The 21,408-nt window shown below is 38.6% G+C and overlaps 1 protein-coding gene across 2 annotated transcripts in view; it reads right to left on the reverse strand.

The window, feature by feature from the left end:
- Window positions 1-1,359: 1,359 nt before the first annotated feature.
- Window positions 1,360-21,408, reverse strand: part of crip2 (cysteine-rich protein 2) — a 33,304-nt gene continuing 13,255 nt past the window's right edge. The window contains exons 2-8 of one of the 2 annotated variants that reach the window (XM_017421478.3): window positions 13,017-13,111; window positions 7,271-7,328; window positions 6,430-6,561; window positions 5,409-5,477; window positions 5,215-5,309; window positions 2,594-2,651; window positions 1,360-2,380 (exon numbers count right to left, since the gene is read on the reverse strand). In XM_017421478.3, the coding sequence (XP_017276967.1) occupies window positions 2,313-2,380; window positions 2,594-2,651; window positions 5,215-5,309; window positions 5,409-5,477; window positions 6,430-6,561; window positions 7,271-7,328; window positions 13,017-13,111 (575 nt within the window). In that variant the 3' untranslated portion in view covers window positions 1,360-2,312. Of the gene's footprint in view, window positions 2,381-2,593; window positions 2,652-5,214; window positions 5,310-5,408; window positions 5,481-6,429; window positions 6,562-7,270; window positions 7,329-13,016; window positions 13,112-21,408 lie in introns of both variants that reach the window. The other variant, XM_017421477.3, reaches the window with a different exon arrangement.

The raw sequence follows: 21,408 nt of genomic DNA on the forward strand, positions 1-21,408 counted from the left end.
AATGTTGAAATGTTGAATGCTTTTGAAGCAAATAAACATTTAGGATTTGTGATCAGTTAATTCAGGGGTCTGCAACCTGTGGCTCTGAGTCCACATCTGGCTCTTTGTAGCTTGGACCAAAAATAACATGGAAATTAATGTTTATATTTAGAGACACAAGAACTTTCTGACATCGACAAGAAAATGACACATTTTAACACATTTCTAGTGAATTGGTGAGGGTAAGAAAGACAACGTGCTGTTTTGTGAACATATTACTCTGTTACAAGTGATTGGAATTAGGTGTTCTGCAAAAATATGCTGAGAACAACGAGAACTAGAATTAAAGGCTTATTTTTTTTATAAAAACGTAATAAAAGTTTAGGTAAATAAAGGGCTGGAAATATATGCTTTAATATTTAGAAAGGGTTGTACTTATTGATTTTCCATAAATGCAGTAAAGGTTCACACAGGCCTCCATAAGTCAGTGGGTAAATTTTGGGTAAATGTTTTTGTTTCCTTTTCAAAAGAGTTTTATCACCTTTATCCAAAACTGTAAAGAAAATACTGATGTGTTGCTAGTTTAGCAGCAACATACAGTATCTCAAAAAATCTGCGACAGGTCCATGTTTCCTCTGTGAAGCTTCTCCTCTTCTTTTACCAACAGTCTGTAAACATCCAGGAACTGAGGAGAGCAGCTGCTGGAGGTTTTAGAGGCAATGTTGTCCCATTCTGCTCTGATGGAGGATTCTAGCTGCTCAACAGTCCTGGGTCTTTGCTGGATTTTTTGTTTCACGATGCATTAAATATTTTGAGGTTGTTGGAGGTCTGGACTGCAGGCAGGTCAGTTCAGCTCCTGGACTCTTCTACTATAAATCCTTGCTGCTGGAATGATGCAGACTCAGGTTTTATAAAGCCTTGATGAAATATGCAAGGCCTTCCCTGAAAAAAATGTATGTATGGGTGCATGTTGTTCTAATACCTGTTTATACTTTCCTGCGTTGATGGTGCCTTTCCAGATGTGTAAGCTGCTCATGCCAGAGGAACTAATGCACCCCTATACCATCAGAGAGAGGCTTTTGAACTGTGCACTGATAACAGGTTGGATGGTTCCTCTCCTCTTTAGTACAGAGGATGTGGCGTTTATGGTTTTGTTTTTGTTTTTTTTTAAATTTTAATTCCTCTGACCACAGATCAGTTCTCCTCTGTCCCTCAGTCCATCTTAAATGAGCTTTGGTCCAGAGAAGACAGCAGTGTTTCTGGATGGTGTTCACATCTGGCTTCTTCTTTGCCTGATAGAGCTTTAAGCAGCATTAGTGGATGGTACAGTGAACTGTGTTTACAGGAAGTGTTCCTGAGTCCATGCAGTGATGTCCAGAACAGAATCAGACCTGGTTTTAATGCAGTGGCCCCTGAGGGCCCCAAGATCACAGAAACCAATATTAACTTTCAGATTTTCTTTGAGCTCAGAGATTTCTCCAGATTCTTGAAATCTTTTGATGATATTGTGATCTGTAGATGATGAGATGTTCAAAATCTTCCCAATTTTACATTATTCTAAAATTGTTTCACAAATTTTAGATGCAGTATTTCAGTCTGGTGAACTTCTGCCCATCTTTTATTTCTTCAGTTTCTCTAAAATGCTCTTTTCACACGCTGTCCTCTAACTGACTCATTGCCAATTAACCTTGTTTTTTTTGCAAAATGCTTCTCCAGCTGTTTCTTATTCATATCATTCGTTTTTTACAGCTTTTTGTTGCCCCGTCCCATCTTTGTTGAGCTGTGTTGCTGCCAACAAATACAAAATCATCTTATTTATAAAAAAAAACATTTTACAAAAAATTATAAAACTTCTTCATTTAAACACTTGACATGTTTAGTAGATTTTATTGTGAATAAAATATGGGTTTATGAGATTTGCAAATCATTGCATTCTGTTTTTATTTCAATTTTACAAATTGTTCCAAACTATTTGGAACTGCGGTTGAACATGTAGGTTTTTTTTTATATAAAACTTAACGAGTTGCATTATCCCAACTTTTGATCAATATTTCAACCTTGAAGTAAGTTTTGTAAGTTTAGTGGGCAAAGAGGCAGAAATGGCTCTAAAGACTGTAAAGGTTGCAGACCCCTGAGTTACTGTAATTATTTCTCATGCTGCTTCAATTGATTTTGGGCAAGGCAAAGGAGAAGACAGGAGGGGATCCAGAGCAGATGGTTGTCTCAGGTATGAACTCACAGGTCTGTGTGTGTGTGTGTGTGACTGCAGACTACAACTAATACTGTGGCAGTAGTGTTGTGTAGAGGAGGGGTGAAGCTGAGGGGACAGAGGTTCAAGGCTGGGTCACTGCACTGGGCTCCTTGTCATAGACGTAGCTGCCCACACCACCAGTGTTGACTCCTGGAAAAACCACAGGGACAGCAGAGGGTGTCAGAGGGGGAGGGGGGGTCATAAATAGGACAAAAGAACATGAGCAGGACAGGTTGCAAAATATTTCCTGCACAAGTGAACTCAGGGTGTGGAATCTGTGCAAATGTTATGATGAAATAACTCTTGAGAAACATTCAAGTGCAGTTGATAACTGGTGGGCTGACGGCGCCCCCTAGCGGTTACCTTTGGGCCCAAAGAGAACAGCGTAGCATGGCTTGTGGCAGTAGGGCTGGCTGTCATGCTGGAAAGGAGAAGCAACTATTAGAGATATGATTTTAGTCTAAATCACTTCTTTTAGCTGTGGCTACAGTGTAGCTCACCACCATCAGTGTGTGAATGTGTGGATGAATGGGTGAATGAATGGGTGAATGAATGACTGTGGTGTAAAGCGTTTGCAGTCTTTGGACTAGATAAAGCGCTATACAAGTGCAAGCCATTTACCAGAAAAAGCCTTTCTTTTATTTTTTAAGACTTGGAAGAGAAACCCAGTTTGACTAAAAAAGATCCAAAAAAAACCAAGACTTGTTATTTTTTGTAAAAATTAAATATAGACTTTTTATGCCCCTCTGATAAAGATGGAGAGAAAAACAGGAAGAAAATGGCTGTAAATATCTGTGATGACCTCAATTCATTCCAATTAAGTCTTGTAAGAAACACTTTGAGAGAAGCTAAAACAAATTTATTTTTAAATACAGACGCCTTCTCTTATTAAAACATACAAACAACAACAAAAAACCCCAACAAACTCTCACTTCATTTAAGAATAGTTATGAGAATAAAAGAATCACAATGTCTTATAACTGATAAATCTTAGGTTGATTATTCAATGAGAAAAATATTACTTTTGTAATTACCAGTTAAGAATAAACCTTTGGTAGGCTTCTTAACTGCCCGTGGGTCTGTTTGTTTGGCTGTCTGTTAGCAAAATATCTCATACACCACTGGATGGATTTTAAAGAACCTCTCCGAAAGTAATAATTAGATGTACATCTACAACTGATTACCTTTTGGAGTCAATCCAATTCAAGATGGCTTTCACAGCCAATATTTTGAAGATATTGAGCTAAAATTTGGTGTGGTAGTAGCTGACAGTCATCCCAAAAACTAAGTTTAAGCGCTAACAGATCACATAATATCTTAATTTAAAACTTTGGAATAAAATGAGGCGGGTGATTTGCATTCCTTCCAGTAATGCAGTAATTATCCATGAACTCATCCAGCTCAACATAAGTCACCTGTCTTGTTTTCTAACCCTACCTGAGTTGAGACAACATGAAACTGAAGTGATGACGCTGCAGCTGAGCTGAAGTCTTTCACAAACTGATACACTTCCTTACTGTCTGATGAAAGAAGTTATTTTGAAATATCTCTGCACAGCTAACAAGTGGAGTTTAAAAAATAAAAGACATGTATACATCAGCAGTGCACAGAAATTACAAATCTCAGGGCTCAGAACCAGAGCTGGTCTTTTTTTGTTCTGACAGATGATGAAATCTGATGAGCTCTTTCTGAAAGCATCTCCTGCACCTCTGAACTCACAGATGGCTGGAAACTCACACTTTCACAAAACTTCACAGAGTGACCATTATTCCTACACCTTTTCCATTTTACAATCTCTGAATTTTCCAGACACTAATTGCCAAATATGATCATTGATTTTTGGCCATTTTTGACACCCAAATACAAACCTTTACTGTAAAAATGTGCAACAGATTGAACAGAAAAGATGGAAAGCAGGAAATGACGCTTCTGAGAAAAAAGGAAAGGTTTCTACATGTTTTTCTAAAGACTTGATGATCTTAGCTTCATGATTAAAGTGCTCTTTAACCCAACATCAGGTTCATTTCTGTAAAACTACGTTTTTCTTAAGAGTGAATGACAAAAAGAAGCATCTGCTTTAGTGTTAGGGTAACCTGTAGCTTAAACGGCAAAGAAATGGAATTTAGCACATACTTCAGCTTTGAGACGTTCTCATGATATTGTATAACAAAAAGAAAAACTGACTATGATACACTGCTCTCATTTCTTCAGATTTTCCTTCTAAGGAAACAGATTCTGGAAACAAAGAATAACAAAGTTAGAGCCGGTTTTAAACTTTTGCACAGTACTCTCTGTCTAAACTTAATGTAGAGTAAATCTGAAGAGCACTCTGTGTGTACGTTCATGTGTCTGTCTGGTAGAAAATATCTCCTGAACCAGAGGATACTTTCTGAGGTTTTAATGAAAACAGGAAATACCTCTACAGCTGAAGAACTTTAGGAGTCAACCACATTCAAGATGGCTGTCACAGCTACACAAAAAAATGGCTCTAATTCAGTCAATTTGACAGCTAATGAGCTCTGTTTAGTGTGGTAGTAGCTGAGAGTCATCACTAACACACTGAACTGATTTTAGAATGGGAAAAATGGAGATTTGTGATATTGTGAAATCACAGTATCACAAATCCATGTGAAATCCAGAGCCATGTGAGTGAATTCCTACAAAATGGTATTTCTCTCCACAGTTTGCAGCAGTTTTTTTACCAATAATATCCTTACAACAAGCTGAATATTCAGGGTTTTTATTTTTAAATGCATAAATAAGAGATTCATTTTATTCATTTGTCCCGCAGGAGTTTTAAACTCTTTAATTTGCAAGTCTGTGTTTACATTCTATTTCGTGGTATATTATGAATGCCAAAGTTAAAGATAAAATTAACTAAAACAAATTGTTACATTTGATTAAAGAAGGGAAAATCAAAATAAAAGTAATCGTTAGTGGCAGCCCGAAGCTACTCAGAAGAATGAAGTCTGATTGGTCCTCACCTCTGCATGGCTGCCAGCAGACAGAGTCTTGCCGCACCTCTCGCAGCGCAGACAGGGTCGATGCCAGTCTTTCCCCAGAGACGTCACCTTCTCAGCTGTTAGAGCAAACACACATGGAAACACTCAGCATGCTCACACCCTCGACTCCAACGTTTGTCCTCACTTTTGTTTCCTGGAAGTTTTTAGCTGCTTACCAAAATACACCTTCTTGTTGCATCGGGGACACAGGTTGGCCTCGCCAGAGAAAGTGGTGATGCCGCCGGCTGCTGACAAATTACATACACGCATTATATTAGTGGTACTGCAAACAGAAAGGTCTAATGAAAGATCACTATTCTTTACATTTAGGTGTAAAATCTGCTTGACTATTAATGTGGTGGAAAAAAAAACGTAGGAAAAGAACTTGGCTCACATTTGTGAACAGTTTTTATACATTTCAAGGAAAAAAAAAAAAAAAAAGGAGAGTAAAGACCTAAATGTTGCCAGGTTAGAAAGTTAAAACTCTTCTCTCATTTTTTCCTACAAGAGCCAATTCTAAAGATGTGATGTGTAACAGCACAGGAGGTGTGAAGTGAGAAAGATAGTTCAGGCAAAGTGTAGCTTGCTCAAGTTTTCACACACACTGCATTTAACAAAGAACTTTACCTTCATATTCAGAATTTTATCCTCTTATTGAAATTTCACATCCAGAAAGTAAAAGTCCAGTTATTGTAGTTTTTAACAACAGAACAACAAGAAACAAAATCTGAAATATTTTCTTCAGAACAAGAGCCAAAAAAAAAAAGTCTTAATCGCCTGCTGCTGAAGGAGCGATTAATGTTTCTGTGGGTGTTCATCTGTTTGTCTGTTAGCAGAATATCTCATGATTTTAATGAAAGTCTCAGAGTAATCAGTAGATGTACATCTACAACTGATTAACTTCAGGAGTTAATCAAATTCAAGACAGCAGCCACAGCTAAGCCACATTAGCAAACACAAAAATTGCTATAACCGCCAATTTTACAAATCAAACTAAAATTGGGTGTGCTATTAGCAAAGAGTTATTAACCACACATACTCCGAGCGCAAACACATATTGCAATATTGCATGAGTTAGGCATAATACTATTTTTAAAGTTTGACTAAAACGGTTATAACTCAGTCTCTTATCATAAGATCATCAAGAAATGCAAAAAATGCTTTATTCAAACTGGAATTTTGCCATTTCTTAAATACCTTTTGAAGGTGCTTTGGGTGCGAAGACACGCTTCTCTTCAGCTTTGGAGGCTGAATCCACACTAGTGGGCAATGCGTTGTTGTTGGCAGGAGCTTCATACACATATGAACCAGCGCCACCAATGTTGACACCTATAAAAGTATAGACCAGGTTAACGTTAGGGGCATGAACATCATCACCAAAGTTTAATCACTTCTTTTTTGTGACAACCCAAACATTTCCTGAACATTTCATCTAAATCTGTTCGTTAGTCTTTAAGCAATCTTGCTAACAGACAGATAGACGGACGGACAAACCAACCAACACTACCAAAGACAACCTTCTTGGCGGTGTTACATACAGTGGTCTCTGCCTGTATGTTTCTCCCCTTTTCAGTTGCTGCTGGGATTCTGCATCTTAACCAGACACAGCTGGTTTCACTCTGTCACTTAATGAGCAGAGTACAAAACCAGGTGTGGAACTCATTTCTGGGCCTTCTTCTTTTAGCCATTTGGGCAGCAATGGTGTTGCAGCTTGTGGTTGTTGTACTGGCTGGTGTGCTGGGTATAATTGAGCCTTTGGACATTTTAGTGATGGGTGTAGCCCTGGAGTTCTCGGGGAACTAGTGCTTGGTTGTCATGTCTTTTTTTTTCAGTTTGGGAGCTGAGAGAAGACCTGATTTGAGGGGTGACAGGTTCAGGGCCTCTCTTTATTTTTGTAAATAAATTATTCATTATATCCTCCTGGTTCTTGGCTCCTCATTCCCCAGTCAATATGGTTACTTTTCCCCCCTTCACATCCCCTAGACTGCCTTGGGAAATGTAACCGTGGAGGTAATAAAAGAAACAAGATGTACTTCACCTTTTGGCCCGAAGAGGGCAGCATAGCATGGTTTGTGGCAATAGGGCCGTCCATCATGCTGTAAGAGAGAAAAAGACGAAAAAAAAAACATGAGGACAAAGACACCCATCTGCAGAGAGGACAACTGGACACGGTGTGTATAAGAAGTCAGAATATTTACAGTTTTTTATGTAGTTTTGTGAGAACTAGAGATGGAGTGACCGTGCCCAAAAAAGGAGTCACCGTTTCATTTTTTCCATCTTAATGCCACCTAATGATGAAGTCATTGTCACAGTTTGCCTGAACCCAAAATACCAACTCCAGCTGTCTCCAAGAAACAGGTCTCTGTTGATGAATCTAACCCCACACTTCAATGAGAGCTCTGTGTCTGCACACGTGTGACAGCCTATGTTTCCACTTTAAGGAGGGGGGGGGATCCAGTCTGCGACATAAATGGCCTTTTGCTGAAGCATGCACGCAGGAGGGTGTGATCATTTCTGGGATGGTCACTGGTCCAGGGCCTGATGTCCATAGATGAGAAAAATTCAAGCAGATGAGGCAGGCAGGGTGCCACACTCTGGGGGATAAGAGGCAGAACTGGCATCAAGTTAAAGACCAAGCATTTCTGGAAGAAATGCATATTACCTGCCACCTTTCACTAAGATCATCTTATGTTGAGAAATGACAGCAGTTGTTGCCATTTTAATGAAACCTTAAAAATAATCTCATGCAATATTGCGAGATGTCCCGCTCAGAGAATGAATTGTGAATGACTCTCAGCTTCTACCACACCAAACTATAGCTGAGTATCTGTAAAAAACTGAGCTATAGGCAATTTTTGTGTTGGCAAATCTGATTGGCTGTGGTGGTCATCTTGAATTGGGTTGTTTTCAAAAGTTAATCAGCTGCAGATGTACAGTATATTCATTAAAATAATTTCAATACTTTATATGATATTTTCTGAATGGTACAGACAAACTAACACACACATTATAGTTCTGCCTTCTGTGGCGGGCGATAAGAAGCTACAACGTACCCTCTGTTCACTTAGTCTCAGCCACTTGAGCTCTTTTTTTTTAGAAGACTGTGGAAGGAAAAAAAAATATCCTTCTTACCTTCAATAATGCATTAACTGTGACAGGATCAGCTACTGTTAAAGCTGCCAAGCACACCATTAACATCATGTTTGACATTTCTAAGATCCGTGACGCATCGGCTGCTAGATGCCAAACAGTGACAGCGCTCTGATGACTTCCTCAGGAGGGGCACTCTGGGCTTCATTTCTCTTAACAGTTTGAATTCTACTGCTGTCTGGACAAATCATGAATCATCAAGATGTAAATGGACCCTAAAAATGAATAAAACACCGTATTCAGTCAACTCTTTTACCACAGTTTCTTCTGCTATTTTATTTCCCTACTGTATTTTTCCAGACTACTGATACTTTGTGAGACACCAGAATGAAAACGAATCAACACTGGGGCCTGGGCTGTTTTTATTCTCTTTTTGTCAAGGAGTCATTTATGAGTTGCTCAAATGAATAACTAATTTTCAAAGATGTGAAAAATTAGTATCCGACTGGTTTCAGTTCCTTTTTGGTTTGTGAATCTTTAAAACAGCAGCTTCTCCATTGGTGACATCAAACACAGATTATAGAAACAGGCTAAATGGTTTTCCTTCCAGTATTATCTAATTGTATTCCATTTTAAAGCCAGAATACAAAGTACCTAGAAGCATTTCACAAGGTAAAGAAAAGAAAAAAACATTTTACACAATTTTGTTAAAAAGCTGGTTAGGTAATGTGCTCCCTTGGTTATAAATTTCTTTAACTTGCTTGAAAAGTTGACTGAACTTTTGACAGTTGAGCTACATTCATTTTCAAGAAAGAGGGGTGGACAGACTTGAGCTACTCCCAGTAATAGTTGGGCACGAGAGGGGGTAAAATCTGAACAGGTCAACAGTCCATCACACACACACACACACACACACCCACGAGACACACACACACAAAGCCAGTTTCCTACAAGGCTGTGATTGCAAACAAACAACGTGGTACAACGTGGGTGGAGATGGGCAACAAAATAATGTGCATTGCCTAGAACACAGGTGTCCAACTCCATTCCTCGAGGGCCGCACTCCTGCATGTTTTAGATGTGTTCTTGCTTTAAAACGCCTGGTTTAAATGGATGACTTGTGGACGTGCTGCTGGAGAACTTGATGATTTGGTGAGGAGGTAATCAAACCATTTGAATCAGGTGTGTTGGAGCAGAAAAACCTAAAACTTCCAGGACAGCGGCCCTCGGGGCCTGGAGTTTGACACTCCTGGCCTAGAATATAGTCTCCAACAGTTGCAGCCCTGTAAGATACTGGCTTTTGGGCAAAAATAGAATAAAGGAAGTTAAAAATTAAAACCTTAAATCAATTCTGAATGTACAAAATTTCAGACAGATTATTTTAAAACATTCAAACAAGAGAAGTGGTTTCCAAACTTGTGGTAGGGATACCACTGTAGGTCACAAAACAACAAAAATGCCTCAGTTGTGTGAAGAGTGAGTGTTTGAGATCATTTCCTGCTTTCAATTTAAATTTAAAACTGACTGCTAAGAATTTATTGTGACTATACAATAAAACCAGTTGTCATACAGAAATAAAACCAAATATTGCCTGTTGAGTCTGCTTGTTTTCTTATGTCCTTATCTCACTGGCTTATTAGTTAAGGATGTAGAGTTAGGATTGCAGTTATAGTCTGGGTTACAAATCTCTGCTCCTGTCATTTTGTGGCTTGGAAGCTGAAAAGTTTGGGAACCACTGAACTAGAAGATGACATAAACAGCTTAAGACACAGTATGACAAATATTTCTAGGCTTTTCTTCTGACAAACATTTATGTGACGCTTCATTAAAAACAGACAGACAGCTGTGTGGTGTTAGCTCAGTTATTGGATTTCCATTTATAATTTATATTTTATTTGTTTAAGCATTGTTTATTCTGTGGTGATACTCAACTATAAATAACAAACTTTGTTTCCTCCCTACACTAACATGCAGTTTTTATTTATAACGCAAAATCTTTGGTGGGCAATATGCATTTCTTCAAGGAATACTACGCCCTTAATATCTAAATGTTTTACTGTTACAGGATGTCAGGTTCTTAAAGAGTAAAACAAGCATTTAAATTAACACACAACTTAACTCGTGACCTTTAGGGTTTATAAAAGTTAACAGAGCCCAGATGGTCCAGATGTTTCAGCTTTTCTTCTGTGAAAATGCCTCAGAGTTGTGCGAATGTGATAAATAAAAGCATTATATTTTAGGGTTGACAGTGGAGTCTTGTCAGCTTGTCTCCTAAAGTCTGGCTCAGAGCCAGAAGCCCCAGGGAACTGCTGCCCTCCTTTAGCCGACAGACATTAGGCCACACTGGGCCCAATCTTGTTCTCAAGTCCTTTTAAAGATACAGTCAGCTCTGGTCTGGGGTTCACAACCTCCAAGGCCTGGGATCACAACAAACTCTCCCAGATTATCCAGCATTGCATCCTCTTAATTTTTTTTTCCTTCATTCAGTTTCCATGACAATAGTCAAGCATAGATTTTTTTTCCTGTTAAAGTCAGTTTTGTGGCGTAGAGCTGCAGCCCGGGGCAGGATTTGGATGCAGTCCATGAAAGGGGGAGGATGGAGGATGGTGGGTGGAGAGAGTGCGACTACATTACTGTAATCATGTAGAGATTAAACAGCGGACCAGCATCCTTTGGGGTCTGCAGGGAAAATTGTTTTTGAGCACAAAAGAGGTTGAGCTCACATCCTCTTTGACAAGAGACAGGAGCCGGCCACTTGAGTAGATGTGTGTGCGATATTTATACATGTACATAGAGGATGAAAATTGGCCAGGTCATGAATGGCAAAACTAAAAGGAAAAGATAAAAGAACTCCCCCACCCCAGGGGGAGAATTTTGGACAGCGAGCAGAGCACAGTCAGGGGAATCTACACTGAGATGTAATACTGCAGTCTGATTATGTAAGATGAAGAGGAAGGATCTGAAAACAGCTCATCCTGCAGGGCTAAGGGGGCTAGAAATCCCATGAGGACAACATATTGACAGATGGAGCAAGACAAACACACCAAAAGGCTAGGAAAAGGAAAGTACACGCTCAGCAATATCTTGCACAAAATGCACGAGGCCTGTACAACCCCCCCAAAAGCTTCATACATGTCACAAGATTTTTAGTGATACAGTTCAAACAAGTGTAAACATCCAAGGTTCAAAAGGTTCAAGCATCTGAGAACTGTGAAATTCTGTCCATAAATCAAATATTAAAGCTGCAGAGGCTTCCTGTTGTTAGATTTCACAATAACAATCAATGAAGTGCAGAGAAACGACAGAACTAAAGGGCAGAGACCTTTGACCCCGATTTAGCAACAACTCACTTTCTTTTTTGTTTGTTTTTAGAGTAAACAAGTACCTAAAAGAAACAATCAGAAACGTCCATAAATTCAGTTTAAATACTAGGATGTGTTAGTTACAAACAAGTCAAGAATTATATTATTTAGTATCCAGTGAAAGGTTTCCCAGCTTATGTTTATGGAGTGTAAAAGTACACCCTCAGCAATATCTTGCACAAAATGCAAAATTCTGTCAGACATTTGAAGTCCCCAGTTACAGGAAATTATTTTATAAGGACAGATAAGACAAAGAAGAACATTGTCTGCAGAAATGTGTTTTTCTCCAGAACAGTTGCCATATTTTACTTTTAAATTGTTGGGTGATCATAAACCTGTATCTAAAAAGATGCCAAACAAAGTTTTGAAAACTAATTCAGTAAAAAATCTGAGATGCACAGTAACACATTTTTTTCGACTTAGTACATGTATTTACATTTAAGTACTTGCCAATACAGAGTACCAATACGAGTACTAATCAATGCCATACACTTCCTGTCTAAATGCAAATTTAATCTATTCCAGCAGGTGATTTGTATGTTGAAAATTCACATTTTGAACACATTTTTGTTCTCTCGGGCCATGTTGGCAGCCATGACTCATTAAGCAGCTTGTTCTGCAGGTTTTTTAGACTCATCTGTGACCTGCGGTCCCCTCTCCTCAGAATGGTGTAGATTGATGGCAGTGCCAGACCCAACTTGCTGCTAATTCACGGGCTAGTTCCCGGCTCGGCTTTCCCAGGTTGATAACTCGTACACTACTCTCATGCTTTTCAAAAATGTCCTTTATCATCACCTCAATGATGATAATGATGGAGGCCTTCATTCTCATGCCAGGAGCTGAGCAGTGAGATAGTCAGGAAGCTTGGGCTCAGATCTGCATATTTCCAGGGTCCTCTTCTTCTTATTTACCCTGAAACACATTCACATGGCCTCTTTTTCTGGTGTGTATTAGTGGCTATCAAATAACTTTATATGCATTACAGCCACCAGCTGATAAGGAGTGTGGATCAGGACTGTCAAATCCCCACCCCAAAATAAAGATAAAACCTAACTCCACACAGCTAACTTTGTTCCTCTACTACCACCTGACTGATGATCTGAGCGGTGAACATCTCGCTGCTGTAAAGTGGTACCAATACTGTGGTAACGGAACACTTATGTGTCAAGTACACACACAGTATCTGACCAATACCTGATGCAAGTATTGGTATTGGTGCATCCCTATAAAAAATGATTAAATTCTGAAATACTGTGAATGAAAGCCATTTTTTCTTTAAAAATCACAGATACAGTGGTGTCTGTGCTGCTCCTAGTATTAGTGGATACTGACCTCAGCATGGCCTCCAGCGTTCAGCAGCTTATTACAGCGGTCACATTTGAGACACAGTTTGTGCCAGTCCTTTCCCAGCGACGACACCTTTTCAGCTGCAAATAAAAGACAAAAGACAGAATGAGGATGAATACAAACATTCACATCGTGCAGAACTTCTACTATGAACAAACGCCTTGTTTTCCTCTAACAGTTGTGCCCGTTGGTGCCAATCAGACACTGTGGACACGAGTGACGACACTCATTGCGTCACTCATCACAATAGTGATTAGCTTGTCCTGCACCGTTTCTGGACTCAGTGGAGATCCTGCCATCTGAGTGTTTTTTGGGGGCGGGGACACTGGGAATGCCTGTGTACCACACAGGATGCTGAGATGATGTCACAGTAACAACAGACAGTGGTGTTAGTCCCAATCCAGCTGGAGCAGCGGGGGGGATCCACATCTAACCCAGATCTTTTGTATTAAACCCTCCAAACACAAAAACACACTCCCATCCCCCAGTTTACAGACGGCCCCTCAGCACTATTTCTGTCCCCTTTTTCTCCAGTTGTCCGAACCAGCCGCTCCTCCAGACAGGCAACAAACTCTAATCACACTCTTTCCAACAATAAATCACCACTGCTTCCACACAATGGACCCAAAGGAGTCATGCTGGCAGCAGAGGAAACACCTTTAAAAATAACCGGATACTAGATCCTGTTTCCTACCCTCACTCAAAAAAACACACACAAACATGTACAACCAGACAATATAATGATGTGGAGGCATTAACAACCCGAGAGCTCAAACTGTCTTTGTTTCACTTCCAGTTAGGATGGTTAGGATTTTTATCTTAACCTGCACATGTAAAAGGTGAAATTCCTGTGAATGGAAGCAAATGAAATATATTTCAAAAATATATTTATTTTTTTTGCAATTTACTTGAAGCAAAAACATAAAAGAAATAAATAACCAAGCAATTCTTGAAAATAATTAACTGTCCATCACCTTTTGTGCCAGAGTTTTAAACTAAAATTATCTTATTTTGAGAAACGACAGAGTTATAGCTGTTTTTAGTGAAAGCCTGTAAATGAGATGCGATCTCATGCAATATGTTAGATGCTCTGGTCAAGGATGACTCTCAGCTACTATCACATCAAACTATACCTCAATATCTGTGCATTTGACTGTTATAGCCATTTTTGTTTTTGCTAAGCTGTGGTGGTCATCTTGAATTGTGTTGACTCCAATAGTTAATCGATTGTAGATGTCCATTCAATGATAACTATATGAAAGTTTCATTAAAATCTGTTCAGTGGCTCATGACATATTTCCCTAAAAAGATAAACAAACATGCACACACACACACAGATCTTGCTTTTGGTGAAAGGTGATAATTAAATATCAAAAGGAACTTTATTATATTGGAATCATGGATATATTCTGCTAAAAATCAAAACATTTAAAAAAATTAATTGGAGCCAAATGGCGATACAAGTTAAATCAGACTTGTATCACACTTCTTGATCTAATAATTTGCAGTTTTAATGAAGTTAGTGGTAACTGAAACAATGGACTACTTTGTATGAACCGTCTTCTGGTTCAACGTTTTAACAGTTTCTTTAGATTTTTTGCACATCTGATCAAATCAACTTCCCTCTTTGGGTAATTATGTTAAATCTGATTTGATTTAAAGCAAATTCTGAAAATTATGTTAAAGTATCAAGTGGAAAATTCCTCTCAGGATTGCTCTGTGAGATGTGAACACTCCCTGCTGAGGTTTCTTTACTATCTGGTTTCACAAAAACATTGGACAACAGCATCAACAGAATCAACAGCAACAACAAGACCCTGGAGAGAAGCTCAGGATGGGGGAGCAGAGTGAAAAGGATGGAGGGACTCTTATCAATACATAAGACAACTGCTACTCTTCATTGCTACTCTAATTGTTTGTGCTTAAATCAGAGGATAGGTGCAAAACATGTATAAAGTGCTGTTTGTATAAATGATGTTCATGTTTACACCCAAACCACTTTAGTCCCCTCTAACTGATTAACTAGATGTTCATCAAATTTTAGTTCGTACTGAAAGGCTTTGAAGTGTATTTTTATTGCCTGACACAAAAAGCAGAAAAAGGTAGATGTTTCTGTTTAAAACTATGGCATGAAAGGCTGCATGACCTTCTTTTTGTTCCCTGTAAATCAGAGACTTCTCATAAACCAGAACAACTTTGTTCTGGTTACTTTGTGTGATGTCAGCTCCTTACTTCACATTCAACTTCTAGACCCCTACGATCCCAAGCCTGCAATCTTCTCCACCTTCCTCGATCAAGACTAAGGACTATGGGTGATCGAGCATTTGCTGTGGCTGCTCCTCGTCTATGGAACTCTCTCCCGGACTATTTGAGAGCCCTGCAGCTATTGTCCGATTTTAAAACTGGCTTGAAAACTTTCATTTTTTAGACAAGCCTACTCCACTTTTAAATGACAGTCTCTTTTTTATTGTTTTTAATTATGTTTTTAGATGTACCATGTAGCACTTTGAGACTTTTATTAATGAAAAGTGCATTATCAATGAAACTGATTATTATTTATGTTTGAAGAGACAAACAGGACTAGTGTATGATATATTTCCTCCCAGGACTAAGAGCACCGACATCAGCTGCGTCACCTTACATGTTCAAAACAGACAGCCCAAACAGGAACACCGTCAGTGTGTCCCCAGTGTCCCAATGTCAGTGACTGATTCATAACAGCAGACACATCTCCACCCACATTAAAACAAGTGTGTGATGTAAACAGATGTCAGAGACATCCATTTGTCCTCATTTCTGTCCGTCACTGTCCACTGTTAAACAACTCCCAGTTTTAATGAACTGTTTTATGGTAAAAGAAGACTGAGGATGTCTGTATTATCTGCAGAGGGAGTTGTACAGTGGGGGAGGGAGAGGCAATCTGCATCTGGCCCAGATGTTTACAACCCCCTCTCCGAATCACTATATCCTTTTCATTCACAGAATACAGCTTCAAGCAACAAAATAAAGCCTGAATATTTGTGTAAAGGTTGGTCTATTACAGGAAAAAGAATTAAAGACCTAGAACTCCCTAAAAGAACGCATATCACAGGCCGACTTTCATGCCAGAGTTTTTGTCAAGATAATCTTACATTGAGAAATGCCACAGTTATAGCAGTTTTGGTCAAATCATGAACGTAATGTTATGCATGATGTCATCTTCAAAGTATGTGTTGTGGATGACTGACAGCTACTACCAGCTCAAATTTTAACTCAATATATGTCAAACTGGCTGAGTTGTAGCCATTGTTGTATTGGCTAATTTCAAATGGCTGTTCCAGCCATCTTGACTTTGATTGACTCCAAAGGTTAATCAGTTGTAGATGTACATCCAGTGACTAGTTTCCCAAAAGTCTCATTAAAATCATGAAATACTTTGCCATCAAACAAAGCTGACTCTTGTAGTTAATAGAAAGTTTGAAACACAGAACTTGTGCGTTGTGTTCAAGCTCAAAGTATTTGTTGGGGATAAGTCTCAGCTATAACCTCTCCAAATTTGAACACAGTATTTGTAAAATTGACTAAATTGCAGCCTCTTTTTCCACATTTTCTAAGTCTGATTAACTGTGGCTGCTATTTTGAATCAGGTTGACTTAAAAAATATTCAGTTGTACCTATATCTCTAATAACTAATTTCTGAGCTTTTCATCAAAATCTGTCCAGAGGTTCACAAATGATTTTACTAACAGACGCATGAACACAAAAAACAACAACACACAACTGCCCACATTTTGGCTTTTGGCAGTGGGTGATAAAAAGAAGAAAACAACCTAAAAAAAATGATGCAATGACTGCATCAAGGGACCAATCGACAATGTTAGTATCCCAAAATAGTAAACACGTGGACACCAATGAAATTCCACCACATCTCCATCTACCCTCTGTCTAACAACGTCAGGGTAAATGCATTTACTTGTGTAAACAAACAGGCTCTGGCTCACAGGGAAGTCTCAGAGGAAACTCCCATTTACATCATGGTCAACAGAATGAGAATGGGCCAAAATGGCTGCTCTCAATCCAAAGCCCACAAATAAAAAAAAGGGACTCCTACAGTTTTGATGTGCAAAATGGAACCCTTTCAGAAAAATCCCTGCACCTAACATGCAATATAAAGATAATGTCAATAGTTCAAGGGTTTCCAAGATCATTCATATTCCCTTCTGTTACATGAAGTAAGTCGGTCCACATTTTATTAGGGCCAACAACTCTGGTCAATATAAATCAGAAAAGTGTACTTTAAGAAAATGTCCATACATTTCATGAATGAGGTTATGATTTAATAAGGGGTACAGAAGCCAAAAGCAGAAATGAGGTGAGCAAGGAGTAACCACTAACTGGATGTTGGTCCTAAAATAAGAAGCATGAAAATGACCCAACCCTAAAGCATCTCAGCATGGACAAGTCTGTATCAAGATGTTAAACAAACAAACTATTTTAGTTTGTAGAAAGCTACAGAATCTCTGTTTCCTAGCCCCAATTCCCAGAAACCATTGCTCTCCTTGTTTTAGTGTTGACTGTATGATTTAAAAAATCCTAAGCAACTTGTGCATATTACACATTACACAGTACAAGAACAATATTGTAAAATTTTGACAAATAAAAGCCTAGCATTCCTTGAAGGCACGCATATCGCTGACGACTTTCATGCCAGAGTTTTAGACAAAGATCATCTTATGTTGAGAAATGACGGAGTTATAGCTGTTTTGGTCAAACCTTGAAAATAATGTTATCCTCGATCTCATGGGATATCACCAAATGTCACACTCAGAGTATGTGTTTTTAATGACTCTCAGCTACAACAACATTGAATTTTAGCTCAATGGCTGTAAAACTGACTGTTAGTCATTTTTGTGTTGACTAATGTCAACTAGCTGTGGTGGCCATCTTGAATAAGAATGACTTCAAAAGTTAATCAGTTGCAGAGGTTGCAATATTTATTTCCAGAAAGTTTCATGAAAATCTGCCTGGTAGTTCATTAGATATTTTGTTAACAGACAGAGTTGACTCCAAATAGTTAATGGCAAAATTTTAAACAAAGATCTTGTACAGTCTGCAATCTATGAAAATGTGTTGGGGATCAGTCTCAGCTACTTCCACACCAAAGCTTAGCTCAGTATCTGTAAAACTAACCGAGTTATGGCTAATTTGTATTCAGTTGGTCATTTTGAGTTGAATTGACTCAAAACGTTAATCCCTTAACCTAAACATAACTGTTACGAATAAATGTCTCACCATAACCCCAAAATGACTTTCTACTATCTCAGGACTAGGTTTTTATCCTGATTAGGCCTACTGATCCTGACAAGGTGAGTGATGATACAAGAAAAGGTCCTAAAGCAGTAACAAAACCAAGAACACACACTCAGCAAAAAACATTATTCTCCGGCTTTGCCTTTCAACAGCAGATAATTTAATCGAATCGTAAGGCCAATAAATATTCATTCTCCTAATGTAAATATAATTTATGCTAACATTTTTAGTCATTAGACACTTATTCTGATTTTTACTTTGTCATATACTCACAGTTGGTCAAAAGTCCTTTTGCTTCATTTTTTAATAGACTCAATATGTCTTTATCATCACAATTCAACACATGGAGCTACCCTATGGCTGGATACTGCCATTTCGCATTCTGAGGCGTATCTGATGAGACCAGCACTAAACCCCAACAGGGAACGCCACCCTACAGAGCTAACTTAACAAGAAACACAAACCTCAAAAGGCTTCCAGAGGAGAAGCAGTTCTCCTAGTCAGCTTTTAGCTTTAACTGCTCATTCAAGTTATTTTAGAGCAGAATTTACATTTGGTAAAGTTCTGCAGCACTCAGACCCAGCTTTTTGTTTTTCAAAGCCTGTACATGTAAATAGGGTGCTGATTGAAGACAGCAACTTTATATCCTTGATGGGTGAAAAAAAATAATGTTCAGTGTTTTTCAAATAGAACCTGAGCCGTTTGGAGGAGATTTAAATAGTCTATAATTTGGGGTTGGCATATATAAAGGCTTTAATTTGTTGTGGTTGGGTTTCATGTGGGCCTGTGTAGGACAATTTGGATTTGCCTGATGCAAAGGAGTTTAGAAAAGCTCTGGGTTTGAGGGACTTTTCACATTGATATAATGATGATCTTCATGTCTTCAAAGAGGGTAAATAAATAAACTAATAAAAGGAAATATCAGTGTTGGTATGAAATCCTGACTGGCAGAGGATGCTCCTGCATGGAGAAAGTGACTGCTGGACAGAGGTCACCACAACCATGATACCTGCACTGCAGTAAGCTGCTTAACTTCATTTAGAAATTCCTGATTTAAGCTCTTTAGCAGGTGGTCCGTCTCCCTGATTCCATCGTCAATATGCTTTAAGTCACAGAGACAAGCTGCTTCTGATTCTTCCTCTCACTGTTTACACTTAGTAGCCAAACTCTTCTGTAAACTATGATCAAACTCAGTTATGTGTCATCCATAAATGTTATATTCAATTTTTCTTTTTTTTTTTTATTTTCACTGTAAATTATATATTGTTTGGCAATAAAATTCTACCCTCAGAAAAATAGACTAGTCACATTCACATAAAGCAAAAGTCAATAGTTTAGTCCATCCATCTGTTTTTCTTCTTTATTTACATGTTTTTAAATCAAATTTGTCCGTCAGCAAGAGTAAAGTTGTTTTTTGATACATTGTGACGTGGACATGAATGCTTCGGAACGGATTTTGAAGTGTCAAAAATCTATTATTTAATGTTAATTATTTCCTGTTGATGAACTCAATGGTGGAACTCTGAAGTGTGGAAGTGCAGATCGCGAACCTTATGGCATGCACACAACAGACAGAAAACAAGATGGCTGACTGAGACTTACAATATATACAACTCCTACTGCACTGAAAGCCCAGTGTTTTGAAGTAGTTCAGCTTTTAGGGAGTTAAATGGAAATAATGGCGACAATAAGAGCCACACTACATGCAAGTTGTGAACAGGTTTCCAACTGGAGAAAAAAGAAAAAACAGCAGGTGATTTTTACTGCTGGCGCTAACAGAAGAGTGTCAAGCGAGCAAGTCAAAGTTTCCACCTAACCTGGCAAAAAGCTAAACAGATTGCAACTTTTATTGCAAAGGATCTGTGTCTGCATTCAGTCCTTAAAGACTATGGCTTGTGTACTATACGTCTCACAGTTTGAGCCCACATTAGAACATGATCATCACAGCCAATCCCACACTCCGCAAAAGGGCCAAAAACAAAGTCATGGAAACATTGGACAAAGCACCTTACAGAGTACATGTATATACAACAGTGGATTTTTATGTATTCCAAAACTGAATACCCTGCCGGTGGCATGTCACATGGCTAGTTAGGGTGATACAAGCAGGATATACAAGCAGTAAAAAGTGCTGAACATGCTGAGTGCAATTACTTATGTAGAAACTACCAGTGCTGCAAAAAACAACAACAAAGCTACAGTTCTAATAATGTATTCTACATCCTGGAAGATTTATTAAGACTAAGAACAGTGTAATTTGTGAGTTTGGTCAACTTTTTTCTTTGGTAAATTAGAGTCAAATGATCACAAAAAAATATAAACAGCCTTCCAAAATTAAACAAATTTATCATCACTGAGCAATAATTACTTGTAATTAGGTTTTAGTTGGTATGAATATTTGTTCTGCTTGCAAAAAAGATAGATGCATCAGAGAAACTCAAGAGGTTTAAAATGACACATTTACTCCAGCCTGAACTCAAACAGATCTCCTGAGTCTATAAATGGAGCAGCATGGGAACAGACCTGTTACAAATGGTCTACAAACACACAGTAATTGGACAGAACATTAAGCAACAGCATTAATGAGAGGCCTTCGGAGAGACAACATTAGGACCCATTTCTCCAAATGGCTTAATTACATTTGCCTGATTGTCGACAGCGACAGAGAAGCTGTTATCAGACTGGAGCACTGAAATTCACCCCGAAATTCGGCCTCACTTTCACTCACGGCGAATAAACAGGAACAACATTTATACAGCTGAATTTACAACACGCAACTTGACAGGATAATCCATCAGAGGGACAGGACTTTGCATCTCGGAGTACGGGTGTTCACTTAACGCTCAATCATTCGATTAGGGTGCAACAGGCGGAAACGTAATGCGTTTGACAAAGAGGAGGACAATGAGGCTGCTGCTTGGCATGCAGCAGGAGCTTCAATCAATCAATCAAATTTTATTTGTATAGCACATTTCAGCAGCAAGGCATTTCAAGGTGCTTTACATAATTAAAAAACAAAATAAAAACAGCATGTGACAATGAATAAACAGTAAGAAAGAGACAAACATCAAAAACCTGCACTCTAACC

Source organism: Kryptolebias marmoratus, linkage group LG10 (genome assembly GCF_001649575.2).
Source record: "Kryptolebias marmoratus isolate JLee-2015 linkage group LG10, ASM164957v2, whole genome shotgun sequence".
NCBI classification, from domain to species: domain Eukaryota; kingdom Metazoa; phylum Chordata; class Actinopteri; order Cyprinodontiformes; family Rivulidae; genus Kryptolebias; species Kryptolebias marmoratus.